General features: G+C 47.7%; 1 protein-coding gene across 4 annotated transcripts in view; it reads left to right on the top strand.

Moving 5' to 3' along the window:
* The window catches only part of TOX2 (TOX high mobility group box family member 2), a 139,813-nt gene that overhangs the window by 83,526 nt on the left and 35,214 nt on the right, over positions 1-21,073 (top strand). For all 4 annotated transcript variants that reach the window (XM_081257733.1, XM_081257731.1, XM_081257732.1 and 1 more), the window contains exon 3: positions 8,827-9,072. In XM_081257733.1, coding sequence (XP_081113859.1) covers positions 8,827-9,072 — 246 coding nt within the window. The remainder of the gene's footprint in view (positions 1-8,826; positions 9,073-21,073) is intronic.

The raw sequence follows: 21,073 nt of genomic DNA, 5'->3' as shown, positions 1-21,073 counted from the left end.
TCTTTTTTTTTTTTTTTGGATATACACCCAGGAATGGAATTGCTGAGGACCCTGTTATTAATTGAGTAAGAAGGGGGCCACTGGAGTGTGGTGAGCAAAGGAATGACATGACCTCACATTTTAACAGGATAATTCTGGTCTCTGAATGAGAATAGACCAAAGCAAGGGCGGAGGCAGGGAAACCAGGTGGGAGACTACTGCACTCATCCAGGGTAAAGAGGATGATGGCTTGGACCATAGAGGTTCCATCTTGTATCTGTTCTGAAGGTGGGGTGAATATGATTTCCTGACAGATTTGGTGTAGGGTATGAGAGAAAGAGAGGAGTCAAAGTATAGCTCCAAGGCATTTGGCCTGAGCAGTTGGAAGGATGGACTTGCCATTAGCTGAGGAGGAGAAAACCATGGGTTGACAGGTTCTCTTTTGGACGTGTTAAATTTGAGATGTCTATTAAAATCCAAACAAGGGTGTCAAATACAGTGGGTTCTATGAATCTGTAGTTCAGGAGAGAGGTCTGGTCTGGAGATATGAGCTGGGGTGTCAGCAGCATATAGATGGTATTTAAAGCAAGGAGTTTAGATGAAATCCTCAAGGACTGAGTGTATTTAGTGAAGAGGTTTGGGATCTGAGCTCTGTGACATCATTAATAGGTTGAGGGAAAGAATGGGAACCAGCAAAGGACATGGAGAAGAAAAGCCCTGTGATTTAGGAAGATCAACATGTGTGGTGTCCTAGAAGCACTTGAAGAAATTTATTCCCAGGAGAAAGAGGGTGGCCAAGTATGTCAAATGCTTCGAGAAGGTCAACGTGGACAGTTGGGACTGAGATCTGACCATTGGACTTAGTAACATGGAGGTCACTGGCGACCTTGCCAGACAGTTTTGGTGGATGGTGGGATGAAAATGTGATTGGAATGCATTTTTAAAAATTACTTAATTAACTTATTTATTTTTGGCTGTGTTGGGTCTTCATTGCAGTGTGCGGGCTTTCTCTAGTTGCGGCGAGCGGGGGCTACTCTTCGTTGTGGTGTGCGGGCTTCTCCTTGCGGTGGCTTCTCTTGTTGCGGAGCACAGGCTCTAGGCACACAGGCTTCATTACTTGCGGCATGCGGGCTCAGTAGTTGTGGCTTGCGGGCTCTAGAGCTCAGGCTCAGTAGTTGTGGCACACGGGCTTAGTTGCTCCACGGCATGTGGGATCTGCCCAGACCAGGGCTCAAACCATGTCCCCTGCATTGGCAGGTGGATTCGTAACCACTGCAACACCAGGGAAGTGTGTTTGAGAGAGGATGGGTGGATAGGAAAAGACAACTCTTTACAGAAGTTTCTCTGTAAGATCTGCTCATATTTTTAGCTTCTAGAGCTCTTACAACTTGGCATCTCTTTCTATGTCTCATGAGGACACTGGTGCTGGAGAGCAAACTAGGCAACACTGAGTGGTCCATTTCTTACTTAGAGGAAGTGAGGAATAGGAGTCTTGAATAGGTCTCTGACCCAGTGTGGGAAAATGATGGATTCAGAGTCCCAAGACCTGGGCTTGAATCCCAACAATACTTCTTGTTATCCCAAGAATAACTTGGGACACCTTCATTCTCTAAGCTTCACGTTCTTCATCTGCAGAATGGAGAGAACAGTCACTTCCTTGCAGAACTCATATGGATTAAATGGAGAATGAGTGTGAAAATACCAGGTCCAGAGACTGGCACACAGTATGAATCCATAGCAAGCTGGGGTGGTATTCAGGTGTCATGCATTTAGGATTTAATTGCATTCAGAGGAGGCGTGTACGTGTTTGCATGTATAGTTATTTTTAAGTGTGCTAATTGCCTCTTTAAGTGAATTGTCATAATTGTGTGATTCCAATATTTTGATGCAACATATGCTTATTTTTGGAAAAGGCTTCTGGTCATTCGGGCTGGTTCCAGTGTGTTAAGGTTTCGGTTTTTTAAATGAAAGGTGTGGACTCGTGCCGTCATTTGGCATTTACTGTCACATGCCATGTGACAGCACCTGTTGTGGGTGCAGGGAGTAGAGAGGAAGGTGACAGTCCACAGACATGAACAGTGGGTGACTGAGGGACTTCCAGTCTGTTGGGAGGAGCAGATATGGAAACCCCTAGGTAAAGTCTAAACCCAAAGCCTGCTGCATCCTCCCATTTCATGTGCTCATTCATCACATTCTAATTGAGCACCTACTGTGTGCCAGGCATTGGTGACAAGACAGCCTTAACCCCTGCCCTCGTGGAGTCTGTGGGGAGGGGACACAAGCTAAAGGGAAGGAAAGAGCCACAAATCATTGCAGGCGATAAGGGTGCTCTGGGGAACACACATGAGGCTGTGGAGGGGGAATGAGAGGAGGGGAGTCTTGCTGTGGGAGGGTCTGGGGAAGGCTTCCTGGGACTCTGCTTTCCGGGATGATATGATACCTATGGCTGAGTGCCATCTAAAGGCAGCCAGCCCCTGGCCCATCTCGGTGGTCAGGCTGAAGCCAGACATCACCCTGTGATGCACAGACCTGTGGCGTGAGGAGTTAGGAACATTCATGATGGGCAAAACAGTGAGGATACCGAGTGGGTGAGCTGCTGTTTACTTGTCCTGTGTCCTTGGGGAAGTTCCTTGATGTCTCTGAAACTCCTGGCAAGGACAATAACAACAGCAATAACAACCATCGCTGAGCAGGCTGGCTCTGTGCCAGGCGGTGTCCTGAGCCATTTACACATGTTGATTCATTTACTCTTTACAGGAGCCCTATAGTATATACTGTTAGTATCTTCGTTTCACATACGAGGAAACTGGGGCACAGGGAGGTTAAGTAACCTGCCCAAAGCCACACAGCGAGTATGTGGCAGAGCCAGAATTCAAGGCTCTGAACCACTGACACCGTACTGCCTCCTGTGCAATAGCAGCAGTGAGGGCCACCTCCAGGGCAGTCACGAAGGTTGAGTGAGATGCATGCTTATGGCCTCTGCCATAGGACCTGGCTCGTTCACCCATCCAACTAATTATTTAGCTCTGACTTTGTGCCAGATTCTGGAAAACAGGACATACAAGGGCTGTCCTGGCAGAACTCACATTAAACATTAAACAAATAATTATACAACAAGCTAGCTACAAATCTGATGAGTACTTCCAAGAAGAAATGCAGGGTGTGTGACACTCTAGAGAGTGTCAGGGAAGACATTTAAACCAAACCTATGGCTGAGGGATGAGTAGGAATGGGCCAGATGAAGGAAGAGCGAGTGACGGGCAAAGCATTCTAGCAGAAGGAACAGACTGTGTGAGGGCCTGGAGGCAGGAAATTGTCCCTGTGGCTAGAAGGGTGATGGGGGCCAGGCCAGGTGAAGACTTACAAGCCACGTTTGGTTCTATGGACTTTATCCTAGGACAGAGGGGAGCCATCAAAGCCTTGTAAGCATGGGAGTTATGTGGTGAGATGATCATCTTTCTAGAGACCCGTTTGGCTGCATGAAGGGAATGGATTGGTGGGAACAAGAGTGGGCTATGGGAGACCAGTAAGGAAGCTGTTGCAGTTCCCCAGGTAAGAGATGCTGGTGGCCTGGACCAAGATAGTGTGAATGGAGAGAAATGGATAGGTTTAAAAGATATTTCAGAGGAGCTTCATTGGACTTGAGGGGTGACTGAAGGTAAGCCCCAAATTCGTGGCTTTATTAACTGGGTGGAGGATGAAGGAGACACAAGTGCAGGTTGGGGGAAGGGGCATCGTGATTGCAGCTTTGCACATGTTCACTTTGAGATGCTTGTGAGACATCAAGTGGGAGCATTGAGTAGGCATTTAGATGCTCAGATCTGGAGCTCAGATGAGTGACCAAAATTGGAGGTGGAAATGCAGCATCAAGATGGAAGTTGAAGGGACTTCCCTGGTGGTGCAGTGGTTACGAATCTGCCTGCCAGTGCAGGGGGCACGGGTTCGAGCCCTGGTCCAGGAAGATCCCACATGCCGCGGAGCAACTAAGCCCGCGCGCCACAACTACTGAGCCTGCGCTCTAGAGCCCACGAGTCACAACTACTGAAGCCCGTGCTCCTAGAGCCCATGCTCTACACAAGAGAAGCCACCACAATGAGAAGCCTGCGCACCACAACGAAGATCCAACGCAGCCAAAAATAAATAAATTAAATCAATAAATTCATTAAAACATTCTATCTAGAGATAATTATAAAAAAAAAAAGATGGAAGTTGAAACTGAGACTGGGTGAGGTCCACCTGGGGAGAAGGTGTAGGATCGCTCAGGACTGAACCCAAGAAACCCCAACACGGCTGGCAGAGAAGGAGTTGACATTGGAGACAGAGAAGCAAGAAGGTGGGCAGATAACTGACAGCACGAGGTCCTGGAGGCTAAAGGAGGGATGTTTGCAAGAGGAAGGAAAGGGATCAGTTGGACTGTCACTGCTGAGGGGGTCACTGCTGAGGGGACAGATGAGATGTGGCTGGAAAAAAAAGCCAGTTGGACCTGGTGCCATGGAGCTCACTGGTTGGTGAGGGCATGGAGGGAAGAGAATGCAGGTTGCAGTGGGCTATGGAGTGAATGGGAGACAGGGAGGGGAGCCGATGGGTGAGGACAGCCCTTTCCAGAAGATGGGTGTGAACCGGAGGAGAGATGGTGGCAGCTGCAGAGGGATGGGGGAGTGTGTAAGACCAGAGAGTTGAGCACGTCTCAGTCCAGCAGGGAGGGGAGCCTGAAGAGCCGGAAACAAGAATGGTTGATGGAATGACCAAGGTCCTTGAAACAGAGGGAGAAAGGAGGGGGTAGGACCATTCATACACAGGTAGGGAGATGGACCTTGGGAAGAAGGAGGGATGGCTCTTCTGGCATCAAAACAGGAGGCACGTTGGTGCCAAATGGGCAGGTTTGTGGTTCTGGTGTCAGGACATTTTGGAAGCTATTTTCTGTTTTCCCTGTGAATGAAGTAGAAGGTGACTGGGCACCTGCAAAGGGCAAAGGGACAGAAAGGGAGTTAGAGGACTACTCAGGGGAGAATCATCGTGGAGATTAACAAGGTGGAAGGGAGCGGTTCCCAGCAGCACGGAGGTCCCACGCAGAGCTGGTAAGCGCGATTTCTGGTGAAATTTGGCCAGAGCCTTGCTCAGCTGTCTTGGTGAGGGTGCACACGGAGTGGATGGTTACATTCACATCAGGGGTGGGGGGTTTACTAGTGAGGTGCCAGGCATAGAAGGGTACAGAGTGCTTTCTCTCCAGCCATTTCTGATTTCTTGGGGGTATTTCTCCCCTTTCCCCTCTCTGCTCCCTAGAGCAATCAATCTCCCTTCACCCAATTATGTACCATTCATATCCTTAACCACAAAATTATACCATTTGACCTTTGGGTATCTTGTCTTGGAAGAGATGCATGTAAAGGTGAAGTTACATTAACACCCGCCTGTATGCACCAAGATGCATCACAATACAATCTGAAGCATTTTCATCACCCTTGGGCACCATGTTAAGAAGTTTGGAGGGGCCTCTCTCTTTTTGCCTCTTTTTCAGTAGAGACATACTAGTGTTTAGGCAGGGAGTGTTCAGAATGTCTTTATTTGAGGAATGGGCACTGGGAGCAGAATGGACATAGACTCAGAGGGGGATTGATCTGTAAATGGGGATAAATACAGGATGCGTTTAACAGTTAAGAGATGTATATGTCAATTACATCTTAATAAAACTGGAAAAGAACTAGTTCAGGGCAGGCCTACCTGCGGGATTAGGGAGACATCCATATCAAGGTAGACAGACCTGGGGAATAAAGTTGACAACCCACATCAAGGTAGACCTCCCTGGGGGATTTGAGGGATGTCACACTTGGGGAATTAGGGAGATCATAGGTGACCACACTTGTAATTAAGGAGACATAGGAGGTCACTGTAGACACAGCTGGGATATTAGAGACACATACCATTTGTTATACACCTAGGAAATTATGGAGGAAAAATAAATAGAGATGATGTGCACATAAAACACCCACCATATATTGGGTGATCAGTAACTAACAATGGGGGCTATATTCCGGGTGATAGACAGTAAGGGAGAGCATTGGTCTGGGTTCCTGTGTAGGAAAACGTGCTTTTGATCTTCACCTTTTAGTGGGAGGAGTTACTTTCCCAAGCTCATCAATAACAAGGCTGGACCAAAGCCTGTTTCTTGGTGCCCAAGCCCTCAGTTTGGCCTTGATTGGCACTGCCTCTCAGGATTGTTAGGACCCAGAGTCTCAGGAGCCAAGTCACAGACTAGAAAACGTTGCCTTCCTTTGCAGACAGTGTATATTAGGGGAGGAGGGAGTGAGACCTTTTTCTAACTGTGTGACTTTCGCAGGTAAATTCCCCTCTCTGTGCCTTAGTTTCTGTATCCATAAAATGGCTGTATAATAACAGAACCTCCTTCACAACGATGTTGTAAGAATTAAATGCATTAAACTTTTGTAAAGTGCTCACACCTGGCACATACTATATGCTCAATAAATGTTAGATATTTATATTCCCTGATTGAAAAAATGCTCAAGGAAATTGTTGTCGGTAGAGCTGAGACCTACCAGGACATGGTTTCCACCTATGTGTCAAGCTTGATCAGGAGAAACTGGATCTTCCTTGGGCCCTCTCCTGGTCCTTCTGTTACTCCCACACACCAGCTGGGGGACTCCCATCAAATTGGATTGAAATTCCATGGATATTGATAGAATAGCTAATGCGTATACTTAGCCACGGAGCTTGAAAAGTGGATGAGCCCATCCCCTGTCCCCCTTTGTGCGAGTGTGGAAACTGAGCCGAGAGAGAGCAATGACAGGCTGAGATCGTGCAGTATGAGATATATAACTTTGGTTGTATGCATATAGGGCAACTAGGCAGGGGTCAGTCCCCAAACCTGTGAGCTTGGTCCAGCTCTTGGAAGCAACTTCATGTGGTAGGGAGGAGACAGATCTTGGGGTCAGAAGACTGGATCCTATTCCTGATGGCTCCGGATGCCCTTTGCCACCCACAGGGTCACTGCTTCCTGGACTGCTGTTTGCCTATCCGTGAAATAATCTCACAAGACCCCTGCAGAGGGAGCCAGTAAGCAAGAGGTGGCTTGGGCTCTGGGTCCAAGGCGGGGGCATGAGTGTGGCTAGGCACTACCCTCTTGGAGCATGTTTCTGTGGATATAAAGGGCAGTCTAGGGCTCTTTCCCAGGAATTGTGGTGAGATTCACAGATGCCCGAGGAGAAGGGCATTAACAACAAGCAGGTGTTTTAGAGACCATGTGGGCCTTCCTCCCACCATTACTCCACTCGAATCCTACCCATCCCCACCCCCTCAATGACCTCATCCAACAAATATTTACTGAGAGCCTACCCACCAAGAACCAGATATTATAATGGGCTTCAACTGCCCTAGCTATTTTAATACACATACTTAATTTACCAAAGAATATAAGGATGTTAGAAGATTGATTTCTTGTATGCTGTTGTGGTTTCATGTTTTTTTCCTTCTCTACACATTATATTTTATGACTGTTGTAAGATTTACCATCATATTCACCAGTACCTTTGGTGTCCTTCATCAGTTCTGGAATATTCCCAACCATTATCTCTTCAGTTATTCTTCTGCCGCATTCTCACTGTTCTCCCTCCAGAATGCTGATTGAACAGATGTCCATTAGACACCCTCACTTTGTCCTCTATATCTTGAAACTTCTCTTTCATATTTTCTTGGATCCATCTTGCAGTTCACATATAACTCTTCTCCTAGGTCTAATCGCTCTCAGAGCATAGAAAAGGAGGAATGATTCCCCAGGCTAACATAACCTTGGTACTAAAATCCAACAAAGGCAGTATGAAAAAGGAAAATCATAGGCCCATCTTACTCGTGAACTAGATGCAACAATCCTAAACAAAATGTCAGCAATCAAAATCTAATAATGCATAAAATGACCAAGTAGGGTCTATTCCAGAAATGCAAGGTTGTTTTCACATTAGAAGAACCAAGTGTAGCAATTTACCATATTAACTGAATTAAAAGAAAAAGTCACTTGAGACTTTCAGTAGATGCAGGGAAAAGGAATTCAATAAAATTAAAATTTGACGCATAATTGAAAGAAAAAGAAATGCCCTTAACCTGTTATAAAATACCTGTAAGAACCTATGGCAAATCATGCTTAGTGTTAAAAATATTGAGCTACTTAAGATAAGGAAAAAAGCAAGGGTGTCCACTCTTACCATTTCTATTCAGCACTGTAATGGAGCTTCCTAGTCAGTGCAGTGAGGTGGGAAAAATGAACAAATAATGTTTGGAAAGGAAGGTGTCCAGTGTGGCTCGTAGCTCGTGCTCCTGGGGGAATGTTTTTATCGTTTACCAAGATGAGAAAGACCAAGAGAGGACCCAGTTGGGAACATATAAGAGAAGGCCGTTCAGCTGCCCTGGAAGACCATGGGGCAGGGAGTCAGGATACTTCTGCTCCACTCCCAGCTCTTCTACTAGCCCTGCATGGGCCGCTTTCCTCTTGGACCTGAGTTCTTCCATCTGTAAAATGGGTGGGTGTGGACAGATGGATTCATGGTGGGCTGCAGGGGCCAGATTTGGTGGGAAAACAGAGAAGAACAGGTGAACAGGAGCTGGCCCCATTCTCCAGGAGGGCAGGTTTCTGTATACAGACTGTATAGTAGAGGGAAGCACCCATTTGGGGATGGGTCAGGAGTCTGACTGGGCCATCTTGACTGTGTGCCTTGCAGAGGGATCATCCCCTCTCTCCTTTGCCAAGGGGTTATCATTGTTGCTATTTTTGGTGCTGTCAAGCCTGTTCTGCAGCTGTAAGACATTGACCCTCAACAACATGCCCTTTTGATGTTTTAGACCTACAACAGCCAGAACGAGAGCAACGAAGACTATGAGATCCCCCCAATAACGCCTCCCAGCCTCCCCGAGCCATCCCTCCTTCACCTGGGGGACCACGAAGCCGGCTACCACTCACTGTGCCACGGCCTCACGCCCAACGGGCTGCTCCCTGCTTACTCCTACCAGGCCATGGACCTCCCAGCCATCATGGTGTCCAACATGCTGGCCCAGGACAGCCACCTGCTATCGGGCCAGCTGCCCACGGTGAGTCCCTTTTACCTGCCATGGTTCCTGCTGGTCACAGCAGGAAAGAGAGTTGAGGGGGAGCAGAATGCCAGTGCCTTGATGAGGACCCTCTGCTCATGGACAGGGTCTGGGCTCAGTTGGTTACTTGCATGGGGGGTCTGCAGAATACTGGGGGTGGGCATGGAGGGAAATTTATGTCCTCACACTACTTATTTCTGAAGCTGAGTTTATAGTACCTCGGTATTATTTGTTTTATTATTATTTTTAATAGTATAGTCTCATCTTTATTTTTATTTTTCAAAGACTTTATTGAGGGGGACTTCCCTGGCGGTCCAATTGTTAGGACTCTGTGCTTCCGCTGCAGGGGCCCTGGGTTCGATTCATGGTCAGGGAACTCAGAATCCCACAAGCCTCTTGGTGTGGCCAAAAAAAAAAAAAAAGTCTTTATTATTGAAATATAATTCACCTACTATACAATTCACCTATTTGAAGTATATGGTTCGGTAGCTTTTAGAATATTCACAGAGTTGTGTGACCATCAGCACAATCTATTTTAGTACCTTTTCATCACCCCCAAAAGAAACCTTATACCCTTTAACCATCATCCCCAAATGCCCCCATCATCTAGCCCTAGGCAACCACTGATCTACTGTATAGTTGCCTATTATGCACATTTCATATAAATAGAATCAGATTGTTTTTAAAATATCGTATTGCTTAAGCTAGCAGGGAAGAGGGTGATTACTGACTTAGAGTTTTGAGGATGTGTGGAAATTTGGCAGGCAGACCGGGGAAGGAAAGGACCTTCCAGGCTGAGGGAACAGCATGTACAAAAGCAAGAGGCAGGAGGCTCATGTTGTGCTTAGGAGTGGCATGGAGGTCATTCTTTTTATTGGGCTGGAGAGAAAGGACATGGAGCTATATAGGGAGAGAGGAGTGAAAACTAGCAGGGCCTGATCATAAAGATCCTGAATACCATACTGAGGAAATGTATGATTTTTCAGCATGGATGGTTGCTTTGAACAATCAAGACCTACAGAAAATCAGTAGAGAATGTTTTGTACAATGGGAAAATCTCCTTAAGGGAATTCTAGTACTTCTCCTGAATGACTGTGATGTGTGTTTAGTTTTGCTTTTTCCTTCACAGCTAGTCACAACCCTTAAGTTCATTCCTAAGTGACAGTAATCAAACTCAAATAAGCTGATGCAAAAAAAAGACTGAAATATCCGGGGGTGGACAAAGGGTTTCAGGCATAGCTGGATCCAGGAACTCCAGCAGTATCATTAGTGTCATCTGCGCAGCAGGCGTGAAGGCTTCCAGCAGCCAACGTCTTCCCTGATGTCTCTGGCAGGTGACAGTTTGGGTCTTCCAGGGAGGACCATGACAGCATGGCTGGACCCGCCACTGTGTCCAGGAGGAAGCGGTCCTTGATTTTGTCACAAACACACCTATGGAGGGGAGGAGGGGCCACTAAATTGATTTCCTATCAGAATCACATGATGTTGGATGGATCATGTTCATCTCTGCAGAGGCTGCTCAGAGGTCATGGCCAAATTTGTGGCCCAATTCTAGCAGATGCCTGGGACCTTCAGGTGTACAGTTTATCGTCTAACAATCTTAACTGTATTTTATTTATTTATTGTTTACTCTTGTTACCACCAAATCTCCTTGCTTAAAAAAAAAAAACCTGGTATACTGTACGTATACTTTTGAGAGCCGCGTCACTTTTGTTTTTTCGAAGCTAGTGAGATGTAAAAGGAGAGAAAGAGAGAGGGAGGGAAGGAGGAAGCCAACTCAAGCCCCACATTTTATACTGTTCAGGGTCTGACTAAAGTGCTCAATGGAAATTGATGCTCCATTTGTTGAGGAACGAGCCCATCAATAATGCAGGTTCTCCGCTTCCCCTTCTCTCTCTCTGAGACCTGCGGATTCCACAGCTATGTGGTTTTAATTCCACTTTGTTACAACGCTTTTACCTTAGCTGCTTGCCCAGATAATTTCCTAACAAAAACCTCACAATTCCAGACCGTCCTGGTTCAGGATTTATGGTAACAGAGGCAAGGGCGGGGCCCTGCAGACGTCTCCGGTGTGTACCCTGGGGAGGGCCATGGATAAGGGGTGCGTCTGGCTGCACTTCTGGGCCACAGTGTCACTGGTCTGGGATGCTGGTGGTCAGTGGAGACAGTGTGGGCTAGTGGTAAATGCGTGGGCTCCGGCATCCCAGGACCTGTGTTAATCCTGGTCCCACATCCTGAGCTTCAGTCCTCTTTTCTTGCAGTGACGTGTATCTGAGATAATGTATGTAAAGTCTTAACAAATGTCTGGCAGAGAGTAAACAATCAGGGAATATTTGCTATTGTTATTATTAGTCATAAAAATGAATTCCCACTGTAACCAAATGGCAGTGTTTTCCCATAAGTCTCATTTACCTAAAGGAACAGACTGCAGATACTCACAGGTACCTTGGTAGGGCCACCTGGTTATAATAGCTCTGATAATTACAAAGGATATTATCTGTTTATCAGAGATGACCCCCCATCCTTCCTCCTAGAAAATGCTTTTGTTGGGCTCAGTCCAAATAGGTACTTTGTAGCCATTTTCCAGATTTCTTTAAAAACTAGTGCATGTTTAAGATGCTTCACAAATTCAGATAGCTTTAATTCTTCCATTAGTGAGAGTTTTCAAGGGTTCACTGGGTTTTATATTCCCTCGTTATGAAATGAAAGATAAGCCAAACTATTTTACCCAGGGGAAGGCTGCCGGACCAAGTAGGAAACCAAATAAGAACGTGTCCATCCATTGGGACTGTATGGCAAAGAGGGACAAAGCACCCTTGAAGACGATTGTTTTAAATTTGTCTGAGCTGAAGCTTGAAGGTGTGTGTCTGTGTGTATGGATGTGCATGCTATGTGGGTGATACTGGAATTTGTGTCAGCACCCTGCAGATGTTAAGCATTGTGCAGGAGGCTTTACAAACATTTTCCCACGTAATACTCCCAAGTTCCGAGTGAGGCAGGAGCGACTGCAGTGAGGAAATGGAGGCTCAGAGCAGGTAGGTGACCATATTAGTTTCCTGTGGCTGCTCTAACAATTGTCACAAACTCGGTGGCTTAAAAACAATGGAAATTTATTCTCTCACAGCTCTGGAAGATGGAGGTCCAAAATCTGTATCATTGGACCAAGATCAAGGTGTCAGGAGGAGTGACCTTCCTCCAGGGACTCTGGGAAAGAATCCATCCCATACTTCTCCTAGCCTCTTGTGATAGCCAGCTGTCCTTGGCTTGTGGCTGCATCACTCCAGTCTCTGCCTGTCATCACATCGCCTTCTCTTCTGTCAGTGAAATCTCCCTCTGCCTTTCTTATAAGGATGGTTAAGTACTTAGGGCATTTAGGAATAATCTAGGATCATCTCCCCATCCCAAGAGCCTTAACTTAATCACATCTGCAAAGACTCTTTTTTCCAAATACAGTACTATTTACAGGTTCCAGGGATTAGAATCTGATGTCTTGAAGAGGCCATTTTTGGACTTAACCACAGTGATCAGCCTTGATTGAGAGCCAGCTAGGTACCAGGCATTGTTCTGAACTCTAGATCTACAAAATGCCCTTGAGGAACCCCTGGTGCAGGTGGAGAGACAGGTGAAGAGCTCATTTTTGAAAATGCAGTAAATGCTCTGATGGAATCAGTGCATGTTGCTCTGTCCACCTAGAAGAGGCAGCTGGCTCAGATGTGGGGTTATTGCTTCCTAAAGGAAGTGATGACCTGACACCAGTAGTTTATGTATTTTATGAATGAATGAGTATAACATAGTTATTAAGTCACAAAACCAGAATTTACTCGCAGCTGTCTACCATGCACCTCTCAGTTTTAGCAGGTGCCCAAGGGATGGAGCAGCTTGGCTGCAGGGTCACCAGTGGCACAGAGGATACCCCAAGGACCAGGATGCCTCAGGTGCTCTCTGCATAGGCTGAGATGTCAAGGATGTGGTCCTTGGAGCAGTGGATGAGGCCAAAGTGTTTGACAGCCATCTCATTAACGCCAAGCCCTCTTGGCTCTGATGCCAGAGGCCACCAATTCCTTTTGGTCCCCTGCCCGGCCCGCGTGGTCTCCCAGCGTGCATGGGAGTCGTCTCTTCTGCTTTAAAGGTATGGCTGCCGGCGGGAGTCCTATACAAGGAGCAGCGGGCTCCTTTTACAAAATTAAATATGCTTAAGGCTTCTCCCTCGACTTCAGCATCTTAACTGATTAAACATTCATTTCCAAGACAGAAAGAGTCAATTTAGTATGAAAGATATATTTTGCCAGTTTAATTTAAAGCACCGCACCTCCATCTGACCCCTATTTTCATAACTCAATAATTTTATCCTGTGTTGATTGTCTCATTTTGAGAGAGATATTGTATGTATAAATCAGTTTCTAAAACACCCAAAGAAACTAGAAGAGTGGAATTTATTATGCAGCCTCTGTTAAGTCTGAAATAATTTACTTTGGAGTCGTCCTTGGGAAATGCTCGAGCTTACAGTCCTGGCTTACCCAGAAGAGGAATTATCCTGGGAAGGGACAAAGCTTGATGCCCCCAGATAAGTTCCTGGGGAACCTGCACCTTTTTCAAGACTAGAGAAACTCCTGGGAGAGCCTTGGGCAGGTGGAGACGGGGCTCGATGGGAAGTGAGTTCTGGCAGAATCAGCCATGGGTTCCGGTGATTTGGGAAATGTGGGTTCTCCCTAAGATGAGCCCCGTGGGTCACTAAAATTCTGTGGTCCAGTCTTGGGCTTCATTTGGCAGAGGGGTGGCACACAGCCGTCGTTCGAACATTCTCCTCCGGCATCGACTCTTGTTTACTGCTTTCTCTGGGAATTTGGATAAGTCACTTCTCTCCCAGCTTCAGTTTTCCCATTTATAGAATGCGGATTGGGATTCCGTCTCTGGTGAACTCACAAATAGGAAAATGGGGATAATTGCTTTGCCAGCTATGACACTCTGGATAAGCATATGGGTTTGGGGCTGGAGAGACCCTGCTCCCACCACGACACATGCCACTGGCCCGGGGGGCTCAAAACTTATCAACTTGGATTAAAATCCTGAGTGCTAGACTGGTCATTTTAGACCCTTTGTGTTCTAGGTCTCTGTCCCAAATTGTCTCGCCAAGGCTGGACCTTCTCCCTGCACAGAGAGGGCTGGGGGCCATACCAAGTGAAGGGTCTTTCCTGGCTAGGATCCTAGGATGGGCTTTTGGGGAGAGGGCTGGGCGGTTTCTTAGTTGCACTTCACCCCCTTGCCTTGGAGGTGGTTCCCATGAGAGAGGCTGCAGCCCTGGCTTAGGGTCTGGAGCCTGGGGGCGGGGCTCAGAGCTTACGGGCAGGGCCTGTGTATTGACCGGGGAAGGTCCTTAATATTCACCACCACCCCCCACCTCCTTCCCCTTCTCTTTCTGTTCTCACTCTTCCCCTCCAATCTCCTCTCTCTCTCCTCCTCCCTTCCCTGACTTATTCCTTCTCCACCCAGGAGACTTGGTCTCCCTCTATTTGATTCTCACAAATTGAGATGCAGGGGATCCTCTCTGGAGTCTAAGAAAAAAGGGACCAAAGACCCCCAACCTCTGGTCGTCTGGTCTTCTGAGCCACAGGACCAGTAGAGACACCTCCCGCTGCCCCCACCCCCCCCGCCGCCTAGTCCAACCTATTCATTCATTTTATTGCCCTTAATGCATGATTTGTTTTTCGTTGTCGTTGTCATTGTTTTACAATTGTATCAGTTAGTTTTTGCTGTGTAACAAACTACCCCAACATTTAGTGGCTTAAAGCAAACAATGACCTTTTACTATTTCTTGTGCTTCTGTGGGTCAGCAAGGTAGTTCTTTGGACCTGGACTGGCTTGGCTGACTTCTGAGGTCAGCTTGCAGCTTGGCTGGAGCTGCATGGCCTAGGATGGCCCTGTTCACATCTCAGCAGTTGGCTGGGGTCAATGGGGATGACGTGGTCACAGGTCTTTCCTCACATGGTGGCCTGGGCTTGTTCACGTGGTGACGGCCACAGGGCTCCCGAGAGCATCAAGGAAGAGGCTCCGATGTGCAACCACTTCAAACCTCAGCTTGCACCGTATCTGCTGATGTCCAGAAATAGACCCCACCTCTTGAAGGGAGAACCGGCAGAGTCGCATTGCAGAAGGGCATGAATGCAGGGGAGGGCAGGAATTTGTGATCATATTTTGTGTGTGTGTGTGTGTGTGTTTTCTTGATGTATAGTATTACCTGGTATTTAGGAGCGTGGGCTCTGGGATTAGGCCAACCTAAGTTCAAAACACATTTCCAGGGGCTTCCCTGGTGGCGCAGTGGTTGAGAGTCCATCTGCCGATGCAGGGGACACGGGTTCGTGCCCCGGTGTGGGAAGATCCCACATGCCGCGGAGCGGCTGGGCCCGTGAGCCACGGCCGCTGAGCCTGCGCGTCCGGAGCCTGTGCTCCGCAACGGGAGAGGCCACAACGGTGAGAGGCCCGCGTACCGCAAAAACAAACAAACAAACAAAAAGAAACGCAGTTCCACCATTTGTTACCTTCCACCCTGTGACCCAGAACAAGGGGTTAATCGCCCCGGCACCTCAGGTTTTTTCATATGTAAAATGGAGGTAGTGTTACTTGCCTTATTGGAGCTTATGGGGATTCAATGATCAGATGTAGGCAAGTACCCAGTTGCCTGGCACACAGTGGGCATTCAATAAGTGTAAGCTACTCTATTTACTAATTTATTCATTTTACTGATGAGGTTTGGGTATCTATGTTTGTCCAACGTGACCTGCCTGGGGTCGGCTTTGCTGGAGCCGTTGTTGGGCTGAGTCGCCAACGTGGGGCTGGTCCAAGAGGTGGGTGTCGGGGAGGGCAGGTCAGAGGCTGGGGGTGGATTCATTAAACTAGGGCCTTGGTCAAGGCTCAGCGCTTGAGAGCAACAGCGAAGTGACGGTTCCACTGCTTGCCAAGAAAGTGAGGGCCCCGAACCCAACTCCTCTTGGCTGCGTGACCAGGGGAAGGATCCATCTTAGTAAAAGTAAGGTGTCTGCAGGGGCTTCCCTGGTGGCGCAGTGGTTGAGAGTCCGCCTGCCAATGCAGGGGACACGGGTTCGTGCCCCAGTCTGGGAAGATCCCACATGCTGCGGAGCGGCTGGGCCCGTGAGCCATGGCCGCTGAGCCTGTGCGTCCGGAGCCTGTGCTCCGCAATGGGAGAGGCCACAACAGTGAGAGGCCCACATACTGAAAAAAAAAAAAAAAAAAAAAAAGTAAGGTGTCTGCAAGGGCTTCTACAGCCTGAACTTTTCCTGGTTGCCATGTTTTCGGCTAATTTCCCTCTGGGGGTGGGAGTGGGGTACTTATCTCCCAAATGGGCCTCTGAGGATCCTACACGGGGGCGGGGGGACCCGGTGTCCAGAGGTTTCTTTATATTCCGCAGAGTCCATAAGAAACTCCTTCCCCCTGTATTTAGAGGCAACAAGCAAAAGAAATGTCTTTTTACATTTCATAAAACTCGGAAAAATGGCTTTAAACAGCTTTTGCTCCCCTGCTATAATTATTTATTTTCAAACACTCCTGCAGGGGACTGCTCCGTTTTCTTATCCTGTACTCCTTTTTCTCATAAATGAACATCACTTCAATAAATCATTATGAAAACAGAGACTAACACCGGCTCTGAAAGGTTGAAAGATTTATGTAACACATTTATGTTTCCCATTTTCTCATTCTGGTACTCGGCTGCAAAAGCTAAGCTAATAAAAGCTGCTATTAATATTTCTTGTTGCCTAGCAACCCCAGAGCGGGAGTAATAGCTTCAGCTAGAAAAATAGATGACCGATAAGGAAAAATTCAATTCTTTTATTATCTCAGGGGGAAATGGCCTTTTACTGGAACCATTATGATGTACGAGTATGAAGTTGAACACAAAAGATGTTTTTGTGTGTTTGTTTTTCTATTTTTAATGAACAGTATTTTACCTCCACTGACTCTTTCAGGGCACTTTTGTTTCCTTTTGCACCCCACCACCACCCCCATCCCTCATGCTTAATTTAGTAGCTATAGTAGTTAAGAACCTGTCAGCATATTTTAGTTTAAAAATGGTTTTTGCAAAGGTTTATAACGCAGCCATAAAAATTCAGTCCCTGTTAAAACTCAGGCCAGTGATAAGCCAACGCACGGGCTAGTTCTCTACGAACAGGCTCACGTTTGTTGAGAGATAAGACTCATGGTTTTCTCGAAGAGGAAGGTCGGGAAAGAACAAAACGTATTCTTTTCCATGTCCCAGTTTTCTTTGGAGCTCAGGGAAGCTGTCTCTTTTGAGAAGGGTTTGCTATAAAGTTTGCGGGGTGTTCAAAGCAGGAAAAGATAGGGCTATTTATTGAGCACCTGCTGTGTACAGATGTGGTGCCGTTGCCTCTTCCCAATAACCCTGTAGAGTAGGTACCATTTTTATCCCCACTTTTCAGATGCAGAAACTGAGGCTTAGAGAAGCCAAGGAATCAGCCCAAGGTAGCATGACGCCATGATGTTTCACCCCTTGGTGATTTAGCGTGGCGTTTCACAATTCTTGGACCTACCAGCATTGGGGGCAGGATCATTTTCTGTTGTGGGGGCAGTTCTGTGCGTTGGAGGATGTCAAGCAGCATCCCTGGCCTCTACCCATCATCCCTGGCCTCTAGGAGCACCCCCCAGTCAAAATCACCCCTGTTGGAGAACCACTGCATGCTGTTCCCTCTGCTTGGAAGCCCCTTCCCCCTTGTCAACCTGGCGGGCTCCGGCTCCTGTGTTAGGACCCAATTCAGAAGTCATCTTCTCTTGGAGGCTCTCTGGATCCTTTGGGCTGGGTGTAGGCACTTGCCTCCATCACAAAACTTGAGGATGTGGCAAAAAACTCAGGAATCAAGATAAGTCATTTTTTTTATGCAGTATTTTTGTAAACCAAAATTACCACCAAAAATATGAACTGTGTATCAAAAATTTAAATAAAGGTGAGATCAATCTGAATTCATGGAAATATACGGTTGGCCATTTAGATGCCCGTCTGTACCACCAGCCCGGCACAGCCTGAAGGCTGGGTCTGTGCTTTATGCTTTTCTCTGGCACCGCATCTAACAAAGGCCTGGCTTGCAGATAACCCTCAATCTCTGTTTATCGACGGAATGAATGGGAGAAGGGAGATTATTGTCCAGGGTCACACAGTGAGAGAAAGGGCAGATATGGAACTTGAATCCAGGTCTCTGGCTCCAAGCCCAGTGCTCTCTGCACCCTTCAGGCTGTATATGGGGTGAATCGAGGTTGCCTGCAGGGTGGTATCTAAGTCACAGGGGATTCAAAGATGCCCTGGGGTGCTCACAGCCTGGGGGAGGGGGAAGGGTAATAGCAGCCATGATTTCAGCTTGGTGTCCGCTTGGCTCTCCCTGTGGCTGTCTTATTCACCCACAACCCCTGTGCCAGGCAAGAGCCGGCAGCTCACTGATGTGGAGCATCTCCCAGATCAGAACCATGATGGCTAGCCCCCTGGAGCACCACTCACGCTCCCTGTGGTCACGGATTCCTTATCTTGGCCTTTGGAAGGCAAGGACCACTCCTTGTTTGACCCCTATATCCTCTCAGTGAACTTTTTCTAAATAAATGGATGAATTATCTGTAATCTGCTAACATTTATATAGCATTTATTATATGCTTGACACCCACTTAAGCCCTTTATATTTGTTATCTCATTTAATCCTTCATCCTGATGAAGGATATTATTGTTGCCATTTTGCAGATGAGAAAACAGAGGCACAGAGAGATAAATCACTTGGCTACACCACCACTAAGTGGTGGCGCCCAGATTTGAACCCAGATGGGCTGACTCCCCAGCCTGTGCACTCACTAGCCAACCTGTACAGGCTTCATGTGAATTTTTGAATGAGCAAGGGGGTGAACGAGCCAAGATGGAGAACCCCTTTAACCGACTCTGAGTCAAGCCATTCATGTTCATAAGTAACTGCAGCATGAAGTGTGAGGTGCTAGCTTGGAGTGAGAAGCAGGGGAGTGCTGACAAGCTCAGAGGAGAATAGTAGCAGGGAGGACCTCCTGGAGGTGGTGACCTTGGGGCTGGGCCTTAGGGGCCAGAGAACAGCAGCAGAAGCCTGAGGGGAGGAAACTTCACACCTGCCTGGATGTCCTTATTCAGACCCAATTGCCACCTCTTCTGCTGAGATTCACCAAACAGTTGTGATGTTTTACGATCACTCAGGTGCCCTCTGTTGTCCATCCTCCCCACCCCCTGCCAGGCTCCTAATCGGAGCTGTGACCTTCTGGCCACGAAGGGTGGAAGGGCCAGGCATTTAACTTCCATTCTGGGCCAGATGCCCAGCTCAGCAGAGTACCTCTCCCTCTGAGACCTGCTCCCGAGTCACAAGGGAGAATTCACGGAAAATCTCAGCAACATTCGTCAGCTGCAGCTTCGATATTACCCAGTATAATGGCTCATTCCTCCGAGTGCATATTCAGTACCACGTTTGGGAAAATGAGCTTTTAATGTACCATCGGCATTGCTGAGAAACCATCTCTGGCTCCGCAGAATGTCTGGAGCACATAAAACTTGAGATCTATTGGAGTCATTTTCCCCTGGCTCTGCTGGATAATAAAAAGTCAGTCCCGTGCCCTCTTTCTCTCATCTTGTGGCTTTGTCCATTTAGAACTCGGGGTCTTTATAAAACTCATCAAAATATTAAGGCTCCAGAAGAGAGCATCGATATACTCCTGAAGTCGAGACACCAAGAGCATTTCGAGAGGAAGGGCATCCTGGGAGAGGTTTCAGCACACCAGCTGGCTTGGGCTGTGGCCCCAGCTGTGATGGTGGCAGCCCGGGTCCAAGTGGTGGCACTTAACCGGCAGTATGGAGTCTTGAGGTTCCTCTTCTGCCCTGGTGGGTGACCTTGGGTGTAACTCCCTCTCTCTGAGCCTCAGGTGAGATGGAGCTGATGCTATTTACCCCACAGGGTGGCTGTGAGAACCAGATGTGTGGATGGATAGTCCTGGTGCTTAGCTTCGTGTGTGAGATGTAGCAGGTGTCTGATACGGGTTTGTTGAATGACTGAGTGAGTGAAGAAATGAATGAAAAATAAACGCTGCCTGTGTAAACACTTCACAAACTGTAGAGTGCTGCCTACACTATTGTTGGTAAGTAAGCCAGATGGGGACCCTGTAGTCTATCCCGTCTTACGGCCCACCTTATCTCATCTAACCCTCCCATCGACTTTGGAGGGAGATGGAATTATCCCCATTTAACAGATGCGTACCTGAGACTCAGAGGGCAAGTGGCTTGTCCAGAGACAGCCAAGGAAGTGGTGAAGGCAGGACGGGAACCTCGTTCCCTTGGCCCCAAGTGTCTTGTGCCCTCAACATTGCAGCTCAGAGCCTAGTGGTTGGGGGACATTTGGGTGGGAGCTCCAAGGTCAGATGTGTGATCAGCTGTGTGACCTCAGCCACCTACTCACCCTCTCTGTGCTGCAGTTTCCTCATGGGATATTTGCAAGGAGTAAATGAGATATTCCAGGTGGTGTCCAGATCCGTGCCAGAGGGAGGTCTGCCTGGTTCCACAGGGAGCTCTTGAGCATGAATTAGACTCCTGTGTGTGGTGTCAGTCATTGGTCACAGGCCAGGATGGGTGAGGCATGTGCATAAGTTCCTAGGCAGGAAGGCTCCCATTGGCCAAGGGCAATTCTTAGAGAAGGAGGCAGCCATGAACCTTTCACAGTCAACACTCCCAGGAATTGTTCTCGTTGGGGCTCCGGCAGTATCTACATCTAAAACTGGATCCTAAGGCCAGCAAGATCAGCATCACCTGGGAAGTTGTTAAGAGATGCAGATTCTCAGGCCCCCTCCTGGCCCCTCAACCTGTGTTTAACCAGCCCTCCAGGGGATTCTGATCCTGCTCAGAACCACTGGATCGCCATCGTCCTCAGCTGAGTCCTGAGTTCTCCGTTGTTTTAGGACACACAGAACTGTCACTTGTGTTTCTGTCTGC

Source organism: Mesoplodon bidens (genome assembly GCF_964165515.1).
Source record: "Mesoplodon bidens genome assembly, chromosome: 15".
In the NCBI taxonomy this organism is placed as follows: Eukaryota; Metazoa; Chordata; class Mammalia; order Artiodactyla; family Ziphiidae; genus Mesoplodon; species Mesoplodon bidens.
Note: the sequence above shows the minus strand (reverse complement) of the source record. Positions and strands in the feature narration are given on the sequence as shown.